Source organism: Solea solea, chromosome 12 (genome assembly GCF_958295425.1).
Source record: "Solea solea chromosome 12, fSolSol10.1, whole genome shotgun sequence".
In the NCBI taxonomy this organism is placed as follows: Eukaryota; Metazoa; Chordata; class Actinopteri; order Pleuronectiformes; family Soleidae; genus Solea; species Solea solea.
In genome coordinates, this window is record NC_081145.1 from 23722624 (window position 1) to 23742461 (window position 19838).

The 19838-nt window shown below is 42.7% G+C and overlaps 2 protein-coding genes across 5 annotated transcripts in view; both read left to right on the top strand.

Annotated features, from left to right (window-relative positions):
* Positions 1-10230, top strand: part of slc45a3 (solute carrier family 45 member 3) — a 35434-nt gene extending 25204 nt beyond the window's left edge. For all 3 annotated transcript variants that reach the window (XM_058644977.1, XM_058644978.1, XM_058644976.1), the window contains exons 3-6: positions 2160-2350; positions 2432-3095; positions 6481-6746; positions 6836-10230. In XM_058644977.1, coding sequence (XP_058500960.1) covers positions 2160-2350; positions 2432-3095; positions 6481-6746; positions 6836-7273 — 1559 coding nt within the window. In that variant the 3' untranslated portion in view covers positions 7274-10230. The remainder of the gene's footprint in view (positions 1-2159; positions 2351-2431; positions 3096-6480; positions 6747-6835) is intronic.
* Positions 10231-11593: 1363 nt separating this feature from the next.
* LOC131469711 (fibroblast growth factor 4B-like) lies at positions 11594-19537 on the top strand. Of its 2 annotated transcripts, none has more exons than XM_058644981.1 (3): positions 11594-12368; positions 13023-13130; positions 18369-19537. In XM_058644981.1, the coding sequence occupies exons 1-3, from the start codon at positions 12023-12025 to the stop codon at positions 18611-18613; spliced, it is 699 nt and encodes a 232-aa protein (XP_058500964.1). In that variant the 5' UTR covers positions 11594-12022; the 3' UTR covers positions 18614-19537. The 2 variants fall into 2 exon arrangements, with proteins under 2 accessions (XP_058500964.1, XP_058500965.1); XM_058644982.1 differs by having other exon boundaries at positions 13023-13126.
* Positions 19538-19838: the final 301 nt, after the last annotated feature.

The window sequence follows — 19838 nt, forward strand, 5'->3', positions numbered from 1 at the left end:
AAATAACAGCAGGGATGTACTTTTTTGGTTTAAGATAAAATAAAAATAATCCTTTATTTGTCTCACAATGGGGAAATTTACAAAACTGGTTTGATACATAAAATATGTGACTCAGTGCTAACTGAGTGAGCGGTGGTGATGGCTGTTGCACAGGGACATGAAAGTGCCTCAGGGCTCCAGTCCCCTCTCTGTATTCAGGTCATAAAACATAATTGAGGCTGTTACTCTAATAGGTGGCCACTTCACCTGTTAATCAAGCACTAATTGAAAAGCAGCAGGAGAGCAAGCTGCCACCATCTCCCACACTGACACCGCTATCAATTATTGCATCTTTAGGATTAAAATTTAAATGAGACGAAGGGAAATGAAGTCTTCAGAAAAATCGTCTTCATCATTTTAATGAGTAAACTGGACTATTTATAGTATCCATGCTTCATAATGATGCTACACACACTATTGCCTTCTAGAGGAGATTATCAAAATAGATGACGATTCATTTAGTAATCGATTAATCGTTTCAGCCCTAGGGTACACTTAGCATCACGCATTACGTTACTTGTAAGTGAAGTTAATAGTTGCATGAACCTGTCAGGCCAAAAGGTTTGAGACATTGTCTTTGTAATTACACAGATAATAGATAAAATGCTGAATGCTTAAATAAAAAGGCTAAATGTACACGACAGAAGTAACTATTCAAGTGTTAAGAACAAACAATGTAGACTTCTACTCTTTGGTTTCCCCAACAGCTGCTGGCGATATGAAGAAAAATGATTTCATTGTGGAGTTCCTCCCAAACAGCCTGCACTGTAAACCAATCTGGAAATGGCACTCCAATTCTCATTTCCCTGCATTATAATGGAGTGCCTGAGTGCTACTTGAATGAAGATAAATTTTGTGTCTTGGGAGACTTAAAGCAAATTTTCCCCAAGCTGTAGTGCCAGCTTCTCAGATGGCTGCTTTCTACTTTATCTAATAGCCATGTGTTGGCTGTTTCATCCTCCAGTTGTTTTCCTGTTTTTAGACTTTCCCCTCTGTTAGTCGAGAAGATCGTCAACGCTTTTAAGCACCAAGGTGTTCAATATTCATGCTTTATTTTTATCTGTATTTTGTGTAAGACCACGTGTGGCATTCAGGCAGGAGACTAGGTCATGTGTCGGAATATTTACGTGTGTTCGTACGTGTATGTGCACGTTTGTGTTCATACATGTGTTCAGTGTGTGTGCGTACTGTACACACTACATAACAGGAGAGCATGTGTGTGTGAGTGTTGGTGTGAGACGGTACATGTCACAGCTGTAGATGGTTAAGATTGTAATGATGGACCCCTGCAGCTGCAGCAGGAAGAAATGTGGTGGAGTGTGTCTGACATGTTCACAGATAATCCTGCCTGACTGCTTACCTGTCTGGATTTGCTGTATATCTACTCTCTGAAAGGAGTACATTTTAGGCACCAAATTTAGTCTCAATTTGTCCCATTTTTGGGGAGCAAATACAGCAAAGTCTTTCTCTTTTTGGTAGCACTTTCCCGCTTGTGTCTTACATTTGAACTCAGACAATAGCTGTACACGAACGGCATTTTAATGAGAAACACGTAATGAAACAAAAATGTGCTCGTCTGTAATGAAAAATCCACGGGGGGGGGCCTTTAAATGTCACACCCCAAGATCTCGTCGTTATTGATATTGCATGTGTGTCTCTATGTTAACACCCACTGTGTCCTGGTGTGTTCCAATTAGCTCGATCTGGCCATGTGTGGAGGATGAGGATAACAGGGAGCTACCTTCAGGCTGCAGGCCATCTGTAGGAAATACTAGGAATCATCACCAGCAATCAGTGTTAATGGCAGAGGGGCACATGCAGTAGTCACTGCTGTAAGCCACTTACACTGAGCAGTGATGTTCCACTGTAGGCATGTGTGCTTTTGGTGTTGTTTTTCCCAGATACTGTACTAAAGTACAGCTGGAAGAGTAATGTGTGATGTAAGAGTTTCAGATCATATGTTGTCTTTCTCTTGCAGTGTCTCGATTTGTTGGTTATTGTTGTGACTTGTTGTCACAGGATTGTGTTTTACTTCAACCACCCCTCTGTCTTTATGTTTCTCATTTGCATTCATTGTTTTGTCAGTGTTGTCTCTAAGGTTTTTCTGTTTCTATTCACAGGCATCGGTCCAGTTCTTGGCCTCCTCTTCATCCCTCTGATCGGCTCGGCCAGTGATCGATGTAACAGCACTTACGGCAGAAGGAGGCCCTTCATCTGGCTGCTGTCTTTGGGAGTCCTTCTTGCACTTTTCATCATTCCCCACGCTGATGTCCTGGCTTCCCATTTTGCCTGGGGTGGACGCACACTTCAGGTAGTGTGTCCTTTGATAAAAATATAGCTAGAGCACATGAGTGTGTTTTCTACCATAGTCATGTTTATGCTCTTTCTACAGGTGGGCATCCTTATCTTTGGGGTGGGACTCCTTGACTTTTGTGGACAGGTGTGCTTCACACCACTGGAGGCCCTTTTGTCTGACCTGTACAAGGATGAGGAGGACTGCGGCCAAGCCTTCGCCATGTTCTCCTTCATGGTCAGCTTGGGAGGATGTGTGGGATATTTACTACCAGCACTGGATTGGAGTCATGGATTTCTCTCCATTTACCTAGGAGGCCAAGCAGAGTGCCTCTTTTCCCTCCTCAGCTTCATCTTCATCTCCAGCGTGCTCATCACCATGAAGACGTCTGAGGAACCCTTATTCGCCAGCAGTACCGTGGCGAGTTCTGGATCTATATTGGAGTCAGGGTCTGGCGTGATGGAGTCTGGCCGCTGCGGCGTGCCACGCTCATGCTCCAACCTGCTGAAGTGCAAACTGAGGCTGTTGAAGGCTGGTCCTCTGCTGTGCTTACTGAGAACATGCTGTTCCATGACTCCAGCCATCTACAGGAGCTACTGCCACGTCCCGCGAGTGATGAGGCAACTCTGTGTAGCTCAGCTGTGCAGCTGGATGGCCGTCATGTCCTTTATGCTTTTTTACACAGACTTTGTAGGGGAAGGCCTGTATGAAGGCGTGCCCAGCGCATTACCAGGAAGTGCGTCCAAGCAGAGATACGATGAAGGTAAGTTGACTTCTCTTTAAGATACAGGATGTGTTATGTGAGCTTTCCCCATTTCCTCAAATAATATCTTTCTAAATGTATTGGTAGCTTGCTGGGAGAACACCCTCTGGATATTATGTGGCTTCAGTAAGCTCCTAACATGACCCTCATACTGATTTTGTTTCACATTTCTGTTGAACTACTGACTCCCGTCACACAGATTACCATTCAACTCCCACCCTCATGTATGTGGTTGAAGGTCCATCCAGGCTGTGCTCTGTCCCAGCTGGCCAGGATGCAATCACATTCCTTGGGCACAGGTGGAGACAGACAGAGCCTGTGTTCCTGCATGCCTACATGCTTTCCTGCTACCTCCATATTGGCTCCTGTCAAGTTATAGCACATATGCAGCAAGAGACTGACAGTTAATATACATTCGGTCTAAACTTACAGTGAGGATATGTACATTTTTATGTAGTGAAATCACTGAACAGTGAGCAAAAGTAATATCTTTTCATGCAAATACTAAAGCCAGACCAGTGTAAATTGCTTTCCCACCCTTGCTCCTGAGAAATCGAAAACAAATGCACACACACTCTTTATCCTGTCCTGTGCTGCAAATCACTGAGTTGTTGCTAATCCTGCCAGACAGTTGCACGGCTTTATTCTAAAGCTATGCAAATGCTCGGCTCTGTGATTCTACCTAAATATAACCTTTAGGGTGTCTAAAGGCAGACACACACATGCATAAATCTGTTTTGTCACTGTGGTGTACGAACATCCTGGGAAGTGTGTCTTTAATCAGATCTTATTCAAACAACAATGTAAGGACAGTAAGTGGAAAGCTAAAGTCCATGTAAACAGATGTGGGACAGACCATCTTGCCCCATGTTGAGAATTCTCAGGTTTATTAACACAGCAGGCCATATGCGAGTAAAGTATTTTATTGTTTCCTTTTGTTTACTGTTCAGCCAGACTTTCTACCTTAAATCCCCCATCAGGCCTTTGACTGTTTTTTCAGCTTTTTCTCATTTAATCAATCTTTTCCCACTACTATTCATTTATCTTTCCATTCCCATTGACCTCTTCTTCATGTCACCATTCCCCTTCTTTTCTTTGGACATTTTCACCCATCCATTTATAGAAATAGAATGCACACCTCCCTCTTTCTCTTTTCCCCCCACTTTGTTTACTTTTTCCTCTCCCTCCGCCTGTGTTCCCTGTACTCGCCGGACCACAAGGAATGTCACACTCACAAAGAATTAAAGTCAAGGAATCAAAACACAAAGAACATGTTCATTCAAGCCAGGTAGACGGCTCGAAGCACATTACGTTTTTAGGTCTGTCTGAGTCGTGTTTGTTTAATTTGAAACACAGCGGAAGTTATTAAACCACATCACTCAGCCTGTAGATGCTCCTCTGCATGAAGTTTATCTGCCTAGGTTCATAGCTGCATGGGCCACCTTCCTCTTATCCTAATCCCAGTTTGTTGTAATGCACAGCATTTATTTGTCGAGTCTTCAGTTCCATAATCTTTCATATCTTGGCTTCAATTTCAGTTCTCATTATCTTCTGTAGTGTTTGTAAAGTGGGCTGAGCAGCTTTGCTTTCCAGGAGTAATACGATCCACACACTGCTCTCACACAAATGATTCAGTGCTCTGCCGCTGAACTTCTGACCCACTCTGTTCACTGACAGCAAGCTGAGTTATCAGGCCAATCCTTGGCTGAAACAACAGTCTAGACGTGTAGTCAGTCCAGCTACCATAGCTAAGTACCAAAAGTCAACCTAATGAAATGGTTAATGTGGTTTTAAACAGGAACTACACCTCTTATTTCATTATTTCAGAACTTTTGTGTCATGTGATTTTTAAATATCGGGGGTCAAATGAAAATTCTGCTCTCACTGTTGAATTAGAGAACCAGAATTTAAGTTTTTCAGATAAAACACGAGCATGCAGACAACATAAATAATCCTGGTTTTGCTTGAGAATGTGAAAAATGCTTCCTCTGGTGTTGGTTGAACTGGTTGAAATATTCTACCTCAGTCTGTTTGTGAAATCTCAACCACATTTGATGTCTGGCCAGCGTTGGCCACGAATTACACCACTTTGGTAAACAGGACTTATCCATACTCCTCTGTTTTCATTTAAAAATGCATGAATTCTGCTGTCCACACTACCACAGCATTGTAGAGCCCCCTCAACACTGCTCACTCCATTTAAGTCACAGAAAATCAAGTATTTCAATTCAGTCTGGACAGAAAGAAACACAGACCTTTGAGAATTTTTTCACAGCTACCCACACTCACTTCCTGATTGGTGCTTTGTGGATACGACTCCACTTTCAGCTGAACCAATAGCTGCATTGAGATGAATCACACCGTGTTGTTATAAAATAAATACCTGCGCTAACTTTTCACCATCATTGTTTTTCATTCGTAGTGGTTTCTGAAAGTGAACAACTGTTCACGCCCGGTGTGTAGGGGTGAGAGTCACAATGTACCTCAGGGTACACGTTACATGGTCCACGATAGCAATAATATCACGATTCTGTGATAATCAATGTACTGCAAGACAATCATATAATGATACATCACAATATCTGTCTAACCTGAAGAAAACTAAAAGCAGGACATTTTACTTTGGGTCCATTTTCCTCTTTTCCTAGTAGGGCTGGGGAATCACAGGTTACCTCATGATACGAAACATGGCCCATGATACCAATAATATAGCGATACCACGATTCTGTGATAATCACGGTATCGCAATACAATCATATAGCGATACATCACGATATCTGTCTAACCGAAGAAAACAAAAGAGCAGGTTTTCTCTGTTTATACACAACATAGACAACAGAGTGCATAAAGTGGATGGAGCATCTCTTAACGTAGCTTTCTCCACCGTTATCCCGCTGTAAACTCCCTCTTCTTCAGCCAAGTAACTTCCACCCAAGTTTCCCTCATTCATTAGAGCAGCGCCACCACAAGACACGAGACATGAAGTAGCGACACCCGGCGAGTGAAACTGGCAGGGACTGTTTACTTTAGAGCGCCATCATTTATTAAATAGAATGTCGATATTTGCCCTGGCGTATGGATTATCGTATTGTTTGAGGAAGCAAAACTATATCACCAAATTGATATTTTGACCCACCCCAGTCACGTGACGTTTATAAGTATGTCAGGAAGTGAAAAGCTCACCCGAACTTGTAATTTTCTTCTAAAAAGTTATTTTTAGCAGATCTGTGCTGGTATGTTTCTGAGCTTTAGAAAAGTGACGGGTTTTATTGTTCACTAGACGTGAAAAATATACAACTGAATGTTATGTTAGATCATTTCTGAGAAAATAGCTTGTGTTGATTCGAACATCTACTCTGGCCATAACACTAAATTCTTCTTTCAGGTATCCGCATGGGCAGTCTGGGCCTGTTCCTGCAGTGTGCTACCTCAACCTTCTTTTCCCTGGTGATGAGTCACTTGGTTCGCCATTTTGGCTCACGTCGAGTCTACGTGAGCAGCATGGTGAGCTTTACGTTCTCTGCGCTGGTCATCTGCCTGACCAAAAGTGTGGTCCTGGTCACTGTGATGTCAGCTCTCACTGGCTATGCATACGCCACGCTGCAGACTTTGCCTTATACCCTCACCTGCCATTACCACAAGGAGAAAGAGGTAAGCACACACTGAGTTCCCCTGTATATGAAAGGTTATTTTGTTGACACATTGGGAAATAGGTTGAGTCTTTTCTTCTCTCATTGCAGGTCTATATGCCAAAAAGGAAAACCAAAACCATACATACAAATGGTATTAAACCCAAGCGGGACTTTTTGACTTCAGTGGAAGCGGAGGCTGGCCTTAATCAATCTGTTTTAACAGGGGCTCCCTACGGGCATGCCTTCTACAGCCAGGAGAGTTACTACCCCGTGCCACACGGCCAGAACGGCTCATCTCACATCGCTGCTGGCGCCGAACAGGAGGAGGCGGACGTGGGGTTCGAGAAACGCGGCATAGGTTTGGACTTTGCCATCTTGGACAGCGCCTTCCTCCTCTCTCAGGTTATCCCCACCCTCTTCATGGGCATGATCGTTCAATTCGCACAGTCCGTCACTGCCTACATCATCTGCTCCGCCGTCTTCGGCGCTGTCGCCATCTACCTGGCCAGTCACATTGTCTTCGACCAAAAGGACCTCAAATGCTGAGATTTTACTTTGGAAGACGCGGGAAACGACGGGAATTACAGATAATCGATCATTCAGGTTCCATGGGTTGAAACTCGGCAGTGCTCTGCTGTTCCAACAATGCCTTTGCTCTTTGATTGAAAGCTCTGTGTTTAGTTTGTGTTTGTTAGTTACGTGACAGGGAGAGGGCGAAAAAGAGAAATTGGCCAGTGCTAAAAATATCGGTGTACAGAAAAGTTCCTTATCAACCCCCACTGTGTGCTCACGACAAAATGTGCTACTCTGTGCTGAATGCAAGTCTTTATTAATCTCTCTTAAGAGAAAACATCGTATTGCAACATCTTTTCTGTCCATTATCTTTTTCCTCAGGTAAGACCAAACAGATTTACTGTAGAACACATCAACCTCAGACTCATAGTTACTCACCCTGCTGTTTTCATTTGTTCTTGTCCACAAGTTTTAAAATTAACACATCGAAACACATCAGCTAATTAACTTGTAGAGAAATTACAAGCAGTTTGAGTGCATTTATTAAGACTTTTTTTTTAATTGCCGGTTTTCCAGTGTTTCCCCAGGCTTGACAAAGCTGAGGAGGCCCATTCAACCGACCATTGTGTATAAAATAATGGGAATTGACTTGTACTTAGATGCTGGCCTAATCTTTAATCTCCCCCTTTCCACCGTGTGTAATCTGTTACTGAAAGAACGGTTTTATTGCAGATATTTTTAATACAAATTTTTATTGTACATCCCTATGGGAATTTAGTTATGCAACCTGTTGAGGTGAGGTTACGGACTGTGGTGGTTTATGATTGAATTTGTTTACTGGAGCTGGAATTATCACACAGCCTCCGACTAGATAATCAAGAGTAAGTGGATGCTCCTCCCTGTCGTAGTGCGTCTGATCGGGAGGACAGTTGTCTCAGGTTAGTACTGTGTTTTTTTTTATAGTGTCCCCAATGTCGCAGTGCCAACAGTTTGCCCAACGAGTTTTACTATATTCCCAAAGGACAATCTTTGACATCCAGATGGTTACGCAGAGTAGTGCCACGTGTGAAGGGGCAGAGATACACGGTGAAGGCCACTTCATACATAGCAGCCATTCCTGAAAAGACCAAAACAAATCATGCCGTAAAAAATGGAGACATTTAGTTACTGAAAACAATGCCAGAGAAGGCATTGATGTGCTGAAGGCCAAGCTTGAGTTTGATTGTGTGTGTGTGTGTGTGTTAAACATGGTGGACAGATAGTGTGAAAGTAAACTTGAGTAATTAAGTGTGAGGGTAATGAAAAGGTGTTTTTTCACAGTGATGATAATTAAGTGTATTGATTTAAGCCCATATGATGCTGTTTTGTTATGATGCACCGTGGCCTTGAGATGAGCTTTTCAAGTCGCAGGTTGGTATGAACACATGGACGTTGTATGTAACAATGGATATAGTCTTCCAGTTTGTAGGATGGAAGTCATAATAATCAAAATAATTTGTCTGAATGACCCCGCTTCTTACTCGAACATCAGTAAACATGTTCCCGAGGAGGTTATTGGTCTCAATCACTAGTTTCGGCTCTTCCTCAAAAAGAAAATATGTCAGTTTTATAAATGATCTTCTTGTTAAGAGGAAAACAGACGACACCAGTGTGATTGACAGCTGGTGTCGTCATATTGGTGCCCGGCGGTTGCAAGTGACGTCTGGATTTCCAGTGATTAAAAACCTGTCATGGCGTCTGTCAAACGAAAATCTCAAGGCTTCAAATTGAAAGACTATGTCCATTTTTCACGTGCACTCCCATGTGTTCACACCACGCTTGTGCTGCAACTGGAAAGTGAAATCACGTGTTTTGTATCCAGGCTGTGATGAAGAATTTGCTACAAATGTTCCAGGAGGGGGCGTCGCAACAGGGGGGAATGCTCTTACTAGAAGGAGAGCAGCAGTTTTGCGAGAAACCATCTAAAGTTTCAGCTGATAAAGGAAAGTGCAGTGACGTTACAGTTGCAAACCCCATAAGAAGGCGTAATACCACTAGCTTGCTTCGCTGCCACGTAGGGCCCCCTGGGTCCCTTCTGCCTTGGATCCCCGAAGTCCCTCAAAACACCCCTGAAGATTTGTCCCCCTCATGTTGACACTACTGCTGAGAAAAATGTTTAAAAAGAAATTTGCCTTTTCCCACCAAAATGCACAGGATTATATAACCTATAGTGGTTGAAGTGTCAGGAAAAAGGTTGTTTTACAAGTGCCTGTACATGTTTCTTAAAATTTTTGTACATATGTATTTATTTATTATGCTTTTATTACAAAATAGCACGTATTAAACTATGGGCCTTTTTTGACATCTTTTGATAGGTGCAATGGTGAAGGCTGTTTCTGTGAAAAAACAAAAAAGATAAATTATTTGTATAGATGTGGTATAGAAGTGTCCTCAAAGCTATAATTTATTTTAACATAACCCCCCCTCATTTATCCTGTGGCTTTGGGATCATCACAGAGCCGTTTGCTGGTGTCCGTGTGCATCACGTCAGCTGCAGGTGGGAATAACAAATCCCACCTGTGGGCTTCATCCATGTATTTTATCACTCGTTTTATTACTGTCACACAGCTCAGATGCTTGGTGGTTTGATTTCTGGTGCAGGTGCAAACAAGAAACCTCATCGTTCTGTCACTACCGTCTTTTCCCGGGACTTTATATAACCACTTGTTTCTTCATCTGTTATCGTGTTTAACAGATAAACACTCGGGGAGGAGGTGGAGTTGTTGCCCTGTTGGTGTTGATTTCATTCGTGTTGATTAATCAGGTTTTTGTCAGATCATTTTTTTTGTGTTGCCATAAGGTTTAAGTCACCTGTGTTACTGTCATAAACACATTCAGCCATAACAAAAAACGCTGTATTTCACTTTCCTTATACTTACGGTCATATTGTGTATGTTATGCAGTTACCAAATAGATCTTTATACAAAATAAAACAACTGCGTTGTCAATGAGATGTTGTCTTTGCATTTTCCTTGCAATCATTAGTCACTACGTAACAAATGGAGGATTCCTGGTAACAAATGGAGGATTCCTGACCCAAGAACCAGGCTTCTTGGGGCAGTAAAAAAATGTACTTCTGAAAGTTTTAATGGCCGCTTCTTAGTGTTTTCAGCCTCACTCCAACCTAATGTTGTTGTTGCCTCCGTAATTTAAATAAATAAAAAATAATTTCCCATATGTGCAGCGTGAATGTCTCCAGATCAAAACACTGCTATACTAAGAACCAGTGTGGTGTGGAGCTGCTGGTTTGAATCCAACAGATATTTGTTATGTTACAAAGTTACAATCTACAGTTCTAAAACAACTTTTTAAATTAAAATCTTAATATTACATGATGGGGTTAATAGATGTGGTAAATCTGAAATGCAGACTGAATCTCTAGAAGCTAAAATCTCCCTAAAGCTTTGATTAAGTCGTGAAGTATCTATTTTATGTAATTTTGACACACTGGACCTTCACTGCATGGAGGAGTAAAGGCCTCACTCACCAGTGTCTCAAATAATAACATGGCAATGGTGCCATCCTTTGGAAGTCCTGGGGAAGTGGTGTGTGTGTGTGTGTGTGTGAGTGTGTGGCACAGAGAGCTGGTGCGCAGCTGCATTGGCCTCGCTCTCTGACGCATGTGCTCTCACTGAGTGCTGGCATTATCTGTTACACAGAGAAGAGCAGAGGCTTTCATGTCGCAAGGAATGACACGCGGACTATGTGTGGAATCTCAAGACGAGCCTCTCCAGTTTGCCCCTCACAGTTCTCACCAACCCCAGTACTCGTGTAAAAATCTGATACTTTTATTAGGGTTCCACTCTTGGGCCTGTGTGCTGTGGAGCTCTGGGGGAGGGAGGGAGGGAGGGGGTGGGGGGACTCTGTGTCTTGCTCAAGGACACGTCAGTAGCAGACCGACACTGAGGTCTTGAACCCTGGCTGAAGGTCTGCGGACGCACCGCAGGCACGCGCGCGTCCAAGATCATGTGTGAGTTTAAAGCCGGAAAAAAACCAACCAGATTTTAGGGGGAAACTTCTTGAAGGGCGCAGCAGGAGCGGCGGCGGCGGCGGCGGCGCACTTGTCTCCGGTGACAAGTGGGCCTGTTTTTACACCTTCCTTCTAAATAAGGAAGCGGCCTGACAGACATATGACCAGCGACCCAATTTGGGAGCAGCCCCATCGCGTCCCACGGCCGCTGAACGCCACCAATAAGCTCTCTCTCCCCCAGTCCCTGCAGTCCAGCAGTGACAGGAGCTTATTCCCCTCAGCTCTGCACAGTCTTGGTATTTTCCCTGCTGTCAGCACCCGCTCTACCCTCGCGTTATCCCACAGACCAAGTCAGCATGATGTCATGGGATGAGGTGCGCTCTCCCTGGCAAGGTTGAAACAGGCGTTTTGGCGAGAGGTTATAACAATTTCTTCTCAACTCTTTACCAAGAGAGAGAGAGAGAGAGAGAGAGGGAGGGGGGGAGAGAGGGAGAGGGAAGAGAGAGAGAGAAAGAGAGAGAGAGAGAGAGAGGCGCGGAGGAGCTGCAAAACATGGTAATCACCAGCAGCACCATCATCACCACCACCATCACCTCCAGCTCTGCCGCGCACTCTCCCGTCTCCTCTCCTCCTCTGCGCCGGGGCTTGCGTTTCATGCCCGAAGATCTGCGCTCCCAAAATAACCCTCAGCCAGCATGCCGAAGAAAGCAAAACAAGAAGAGTGGTATTTTTAGGGTCATTAATTTCGACCACGTGGTCCGAAGGTAAACCGGATGGCCGTTGCGCAAAGGTTCCTCGTCAGTATGTCCTGCGAGGCCGGCACGCCGCACTGGACACTGACCGCGGCGGTTCTCCTGGGCTTTCTGCTGGGGGTCGTGTCCGCGTACCCGTTACCGAGCGGCAGGACGAATGCAACTTCGCTGGAGAGACGCTGGGAAACCCTCTTCTCCCGCTCGGTGCTGGGCATCTCCGGGGAGAAACCGGAGGTGAACTGGGAGAGTGACTATCTGCTGGGCATCAAAAGAGTGCGGAGGCTCTACTGCAACGTGGGCATCGGGTTTCACCTTCAGGTCCTCCCCGACGGCAGGATAAACGGTGCACATAATGAGAACCACTACAGTGAGTTATTATACCGACACCAATGTAATGCAATAGAGCTGAGAGAGAGAGCTGAGAGAGAGAGAGAGAGAGAGAAGATGAGAGTCAATAAGCATGGATCTGTGGAGGAGCATCCCCTCTGTTCATCTGCATGAGCACATATCTCTGTCATCTGTGGAGAGATAGAGGATGAATTTCCTCCACTGCAAAGATGATTGAATCTATTAAAACAAGTATCCATCAGTTCCACTGTACACCCTCCTCCTCCTCTTCCTCCTTCACCTTCTTTCCTCCCCCTCTCCCCCCAAAGCTCAACCATGACATGAATGTATGGACGCTTTTAGACACAACTTATTTTTACGCAGCGCTGTGAGGGCGGTGCGCAGACCAATGGCTTTGCACGTCAATGCAAAAAAGAAAAAAAAAGAAAAAGTAGTGCAATAAACCAGATTGCGCTTAATTGGGACGCAGCACCTGAGCGTCAGCGTGTGTGTGTGTGTGTGTGTGTGTGAGTGACAGACGCAGAACAAAAGGCTCGACACGCTGCGCTGCGTCACCGCGCGCAAGCACACACAGAACACAGTCAGTGAATCAGTCATAGGTTAGTGTTTCTGTCATTGTGATGATGATGATGATGATTTTGATCTAACGTGATGTTTCTTTGTCCTGGTTCAGGTCTCATAGAGATCTCCACGGTGGAGAGAGGAGTCGTGAGCCTCTATGGCGTGAGGAGTGAGTTGTTTGTCGCAATGAACAGCCGGGGAAGGTTATACGGAACGGTAGGTATGCACACAATTTCATTTATTGTCCAGCAATAACGCCATCATACAAAAAAACCCCAATAATAATAATGATAATAAAATAGGACACAGTTGCAGTAGTGTGTCTTTATATGTGGGGGGGGGGGGGTCATGTGACTCTTTGAGTGTCAGCACATCCATCTACACCTATACATTTTGATTTCATCCATTTAAAGCAGGCCTGCTGCAGAGGACTGTGGGTAAATAATGATAATAATAATAACTTTGATTTATAAAGTGCTTTCGTGAAACCCAAGGTTGCTGTAGTTAATAGAAAGAAACTGGCCTGCATGGCGAACGGCCAGAGGGACTGAGTGATCTCCAGAGGGTTGGAGATGATGAGGTTAACAGATGCAAGGGTTTAGTCCATGTTTTTTATTATCTTTCCTGGCGTAAACACTGACCAGTGGAGAGCAAAACCTGGTCCTAATGAGGCAGAAACTCATTTCTAAAGAACTGAGGAAGATTAAGGCTCAGCTTTGACTTGTTGTTAGGTTGTTAGGGTTAGGCATGAACTGGTGATGGTTAAACGCTGTGCAAGTGAATGGAGAGTCCTTACAAGGATAGTTTTATGTACCTGTATGTGTGTGTGTGTGTGTGTGTGTGTAGAAGGGGAAACCCCCTGGCAGAGGAATCTGTCAGCAGAGATGGAAATCGATTTTAAGGGCAAAGTGCTTATTTAGCAAACGCCTCTATAGTCACACAAACATTAGCAACAGCAGCTGCAGCTGCACTTTAGCCACCAAACAACTTTGACATAATAAAGTTACTTTAGTGTCTAAACTCTATTTCAGACCAAAACAAGTTCACTGTGTTTCACACAATAACATCAGAGCTTCATAGATGTTTGTTTTAACTGAACTGCCATTGTGCATTAGCTCTGTTCTCAAGATGGTAACCATGGGAACCATTGGCATTTTGTCCTGCTGTCACTGATTAAGATTAACAATTGTATACAAGTTATACGAGTGACGGCTACATATTTGTATCTGAATGCATGCGTTCATATTCCTCAGCACACTGTTATTCACCCTTTAATTATGTAAATCTAAACGTATTATTAATTGTGGGAATCTTCATTAAGACATTATCAGGCTGTACATTTTCCCACAAATTCAGTGTCACAGATGGGTTTGATGTCACTGCTGCCAGTTTTCAGAGGAACGTTCTCAGGTGAGGTTTAGAGGAAAATACTCGTGCAATATGATTAATAATATGCCAGGGCAAATATGGATATTTTAATTAATAAATGAAGGCGCTCTAATGTAAACCGTCTCTGCCAGTTTCACTCGCCGGGCGTCACTACTTCATGTCTCCTTGCAGTGGTGCGGCTCAAATGAATGAGGGGAAACTTGGGCAGAAGTTACCTGGCTGAAGAAGAGGGAGTTTACGTTTTTTACGAGTTTTTATGTTGTGAATAAATAGAGAAATCCTGCACTTTTGTTTTCTGCCGTTAGACAGATATCGGGATGTATCGCTATATGATTGTCTTGCGATACCTTGATTATCACAGAATGGTGGTATCGCGATATTATTGGTATCATGGGCCATGTATCGTATCATGAGGTGACCTGGAATACCCAACCCTGCTAGGAAAAGAGGAAAATGGACCCCAAGGAAAATTTCACCCTTGAATTAACAAGATAACAATATGCAGTATAATTTAATGTATAGCACATGTTTTCTAATCTTTATCTTTTTATAGGTTTGCGGTTTGACAACATTTGTCATGGTTGAATTAACCATTTAGTCAACCTTGAACATGAAATGTTATCAGTGATAAGGTGTATTTGTAGAATGGTTGGAAAAACCCTTTTGATGTGATTAGTTTGCTTCCAGGGCAATGACAGTTCTTAATATATAAATGTTCCTGATGGTGAGGGTGAGGGTGAGGGTGGGGGGTTTGGGGCTGGGAGGACACGGCCTCGCTGACACATGGCTGCTGGTTATCTTGCTGTGGCCAAACATATTTGACAGGCAGAATGTGAGCTGCTTATCTGGTCATGAGTGATGAAGCGTTAGCTTGCAAGCCTGCTCGATGATCTGATAAGAGATTGAATTAGGCCAAATGTCCTGTGACGGACAGCGTTCGCCGCTGTACAGTGTGTGAGTCATACATTATCAGCTCAGTGTATGATTTACATGATGGGAATTTATGTAAGGAGGAGATAGCAGTGCTATTCTCGTACCTGAAATGCTCCTGTTATTGATTCTATTAAGTTCAATGTTTCCTTAGGTTCATTTAAAATGAATATTTGATTTTTTCTATTTATATTACATCTTTTGTGAATTAGATGAGATGTTTGTTACAACTCTTATAGCACTTTTTTTAGGGAGGGCCAGATTTGATAATGTGAAGATTTTTTTTTAACAGTAAAAGTTATTTACTACGACGGAGTATTAAGGCCAAACTGAAGAGAAAAAAAATAAAATCTGTCGAGAATAATGTAATATTGCGAGAAAAAAGTCAGAATTTTCTGAGAATAAAGTCGTAATATTATGAACCAAAAGTCATAATTTTACAAGAATAAAGTCATAATTTTACAAGAAAAAAGCCATAATTTTTTCCAGAGAACAAAGTCGTAATTTTCTGAGAATAAAGTCGGAATTTTCTGAGAATAAAGTCGTAATTTCCTTCAAGTCTGTGTTTGTGATTCTTTCTTCCAAAGAAACTCAGTTTCTTTCACAATCTTTTCAAAGTACTGATGCTGAAGACAATGTGGTGCTGATGTGACAAAAAGATCAAGTACTTCTTTATTTATCTTCACGAAACGCTCCACGTTCCTCATCTTGACGCAGGTTGCAGCTGATTATCTGAGATTATGCTTGAATAATAATTACGACTTCATTCTCATAATATTACGACTTTATTTTGGAAATATTACAAAAAAAAAGTTAGTAGTTTTGCTCTAATACGTAACTTACAAATGCACTGTTTTATAATAAGTGTATTGTCCTCATTTTTAAATGTAACCAAATCTAAGCCACACATGAGTGAACAAATGAAACATCTTCTGCCTTTCTTTCACACCTGGAGTCAGATATCATAATATGAGGTGAACACATGTATCTGTCTGTCATGGCTGGGTTGCAAACCTGGGACTCTGGTTTCAAAGCACAAGTCTTTACCAGCTGAGCTAATGGGGATGACATGTGACTGGGGCTGATTTTCTGTCCCAGTCCGTCCCTGGCCATAAATAATACATTATAAAACCGAAGCTGTGGGCCGTACAACAACTGATCGAGGCCCGTGATTGGCCCGCGGGCTGGACCTTTGGACTTTATGGAGTATATATGTACAACTTCGGAGTCATTGTGATGGCTAAATGTCTTGTAGTGGGGAGATTGATGGCTGTCTGTCTGTTAGTGGAAAACCAGCTAGGAGGTCTCGTAAAGTTGCTTCACCACACGACACTACACACACACACACACACACAGACCCTAGCCAGGTCAAGGCAGTGTTAGCGCTATTTCAGACGTTCATCATGGCAGAGCCGGCGAAAAAGAAGCAGAGAAAACTGGTGTCAGAGGAAGCGAGCTGCCATGGTGCACCGCCATGTTTCTACAGCAGCACAAATGGACGAACGCACAATAAAAGAATGACAATATAAGCCCACAAAAAGAGGAACAAAAGGGCAGAGAGAGTGGGTAAATGGAGAGCGCAGTGAAAGAGTGTTTACTTGTTTACTGTAGATGTCTTTAACAATTAGGCAGGCCTGGACAAAGACTAAAGAGAGCAGATGAAAATCACCTCCAAAACTAACACACATTATAGTCATGAATCTGATCAAAAACAGTGTGGGAAAGAAGTGAAAAACACAGCAGTTTGTGGTTTTAAATGAGGTGTAAAGTCTGAATTAGTGAGCGTGGGAGGAGCTGATTTGCCTGTTTGTGAGCAGCATAACTTAAATGTAAAGGACATATTTTAGGGCAATGAAAGTTATGGTTCTAAGAAAGAAGTTGTTGGATGACAAAGATCCAGATTCAGTCTCTTTTTAAATCAGAGAAGGGAAAGTATTGGTACAGTGGGGAAACTAAACATGTTTATTTCTCTCGCATTATGCCATTACATGTATCATACTTCATTTTATGCTGGTTTTACACTTGTTTTTTATGAATGTACACACTGTGTAGTAGTTTAGGAACTGCACTTAAAGTCTTTTAGTCGGAGTGTTTATTGATTGTTCTTATGTATGTGGGACACGTCAAAGAAAACTTTCGGTAACGACGGACAATTACGTTTTCCGCTTCCTGTCTTTATGCGACGCTTATACTGCAGCGTCCTCGTCCATGAAAGACAAAGAGCATCAGATATCGATATTAATTCCTAACGCTTGCTAAACATCAGCTGATTTAATCGATGGTCAGGCTTATTGTGGCAATACATTTAGGGACTAACTGTTGATTACTTTAATCGGGTACTTGTTTATTTCCATAAAATATTGAAAAAAGTCGATCAGTGTTTCCCAATTTTGTCCACGAACCAAAAAGATTCAGTTTGAATGATTTCTTTGTCACATTTAACCCTTTAATACCGAGTGTATCGCAGACGACACATTGCATTACCGTAATTACGCGACGGTTTGTGCTAACGGAAAAATTCCAACGGTTTCTCAAAGCTGAGAACGTGTGGTTATTACAGTAATTAGAGTATAGTAATAAGAGTTGGAAAAACACCAGTGCATAGTTTCCATTTTCTGGAGACAAAAACTCAAACAAATGTTATTTTAAATGTGTTGTACAGTTCAAATTTCAACACAAAATCTGGTGTTTGTGTACAACTACAGTTTTCTTTTTGTTTCTCTTCATTTTAAATTGTTAATACAATATTTTAACATGCAGTAAATTGTAAATAACTGCCAGATATTGAAAGTTATTCTGGAAAAATGGACAAAGGCATTTAGTTACAGGACATTTTCTGCCTCTTTGATGGTTAAAATATGCATTTTGAGGCTTAGCTATTAAAGGGTTAAGAAGCTGAAAAATCTGATTATTAAAAAAAAAAAGCTCAAACTGATTAATTGATCATCAAAATAGTACTTAATAATAAACCGGATAATACTTAATTTAAAGTTGATTGAGTAGCTGCATCTCAGTTTTGGTGCGTTGGTCAGAATCTTTCTTCATGTTTTGTCATCAAATGTTCAAACCTGCAAACGTGTCCCTGTTTTCCATTAACCTGCACACTCTCTCTCTCTGTGTCCCCCTTTGTCTTCTCCAGACAGTCTTCCGCGACGAGTGCAAGTTCAAGGAGAGCATGCTCGCCAACAACTACAACGCCTACGAGTCTCTGCTCTACAGAGGCTTCTACATTGCGCTCAGCAAGCACGGCCGCGTGAAGAGGGGCAACCGGGCCACCACTGCCATGACTGTGACGCACTTCCTGCCCCGGATATGACGAAAGCGAATACTGGCAATAACAAAAAAAAAAACTTTATTTGCACATGTGGATTATTTCCCAGGTAACATTAATGTCATAATATACGTACGTACAAAACACAAAAGACGACATGGACTTTTAAAAAGAGAGAAATGCGACTATATATCTGATAGTATTTATTCAAACTTTATATGTATATTTGGGTATAGCTCACTTTGTATGAGGAAACTATGGAAATGCCATTCTTTGCTGCTTTTACTATGATTTTCATCATTTTTGTGATATGAAGGCGATGGAGAGACATCATTTGTCCCCTCACTTTTTTTTTTTTAATGGGTGCTTTTACTGGAATTGTCTTTTTGCCCCCATCAGTGGATGACAGTTCACCCTTTTTTTGGACATTAAACGGACACATTATTACCTCAAAGTACCATAACCTGAGAGGAAGCGGGAGAAGAAATGTGTGCGTGAGCTTTCTACGTTTTTTTCCGTCAGTAACTCGGACACATTTTCCGCTCACTGTGTTTGATTGTGTCGGCCGCTGTCCGGGCAACGAGAGCACTTAGAGATACGGCGGTGGGTTTTTCTTGCTTTGTCATGAGGTGGCGGTCGTTGAATTCCTACTCGCTGACCCCCCACCTTCCCGACTCCCACCCCCCGCCATCCATGTATGCATGTGAGAAACGTGGTGCTCAAGTCAGAAATAGGAATGAAACACAAGTCGTCACTCCCTCAGACACCACCGGCCTAATTCCTAGAGGGCCAGAGATTTCTCTACTTTATTTTTCTTTCCATAATTAGATCAATTAAGTAATGGAGACCCTATGCTGCGCAGGACCCAGTGGAGCCTCTTGTTAATATGGAAGGCCAGATTTAGAGTCCCACCCCCTGCCCCCCTACCTCCATCATGTCCAAGGGAGCTTTGACAATCCCAGGTTTTTGCTTTCACCAACTTTGTAGCCAGATCAGATACTGTATGAGTGAAAATACACTGTGTTGCAGTATGTACGTGGATTTTACTCGGTTTGAGAGATGTTTAAATTGAATTGTGTGTCTAGTTACTTGTCGGGGACATCACTGTAGCTGAACATCAGAGAAAACGTACTCGCTTTACTGCCTGCCTCACGTTCTGTTCCTTGAGATCTGGTCTGTAGTGGCTTTTGGACTTTTTGGGCGATGCACGGATGTTAATATGACAGTTGGCTGCTGCGTTAAATAAAAATTAATGTACATTTTTGTTTGTTTCGGAGGGAGCTGCAATGAGTTCATGGTGAACAATCCCTCAGCAAACTCACATTTGGACGACGTGGA

What these genes read in the sequence shown, in the direction of transcription:
- LOC131469711 (XM_058644981.1), top strand. Translation starts at nt 12,023, where the DNA reads ATGGCCGTTGCGCAAAGGTTCCTCGTCAGTATGTCCTGCGAGGCCGGC. An exon ending in ACATAATGAGAACCACTACA is followed by an intron (nt 12,369 to 13,022) that starts GTGAGTTATTAT and finishes GTCCTGGTTCAG; the next exon opens with GTCTCATAGAGATCTCCACG. An exon ending in AAGGTTATACGGAACGGTAG is followed by an intron (nt 13,131 to 18,368) that starts GTATGCACACAA and finishes TGTCTTCTCCAG; the next exon opens with ACAGTCTTCCGCGACGAGTG.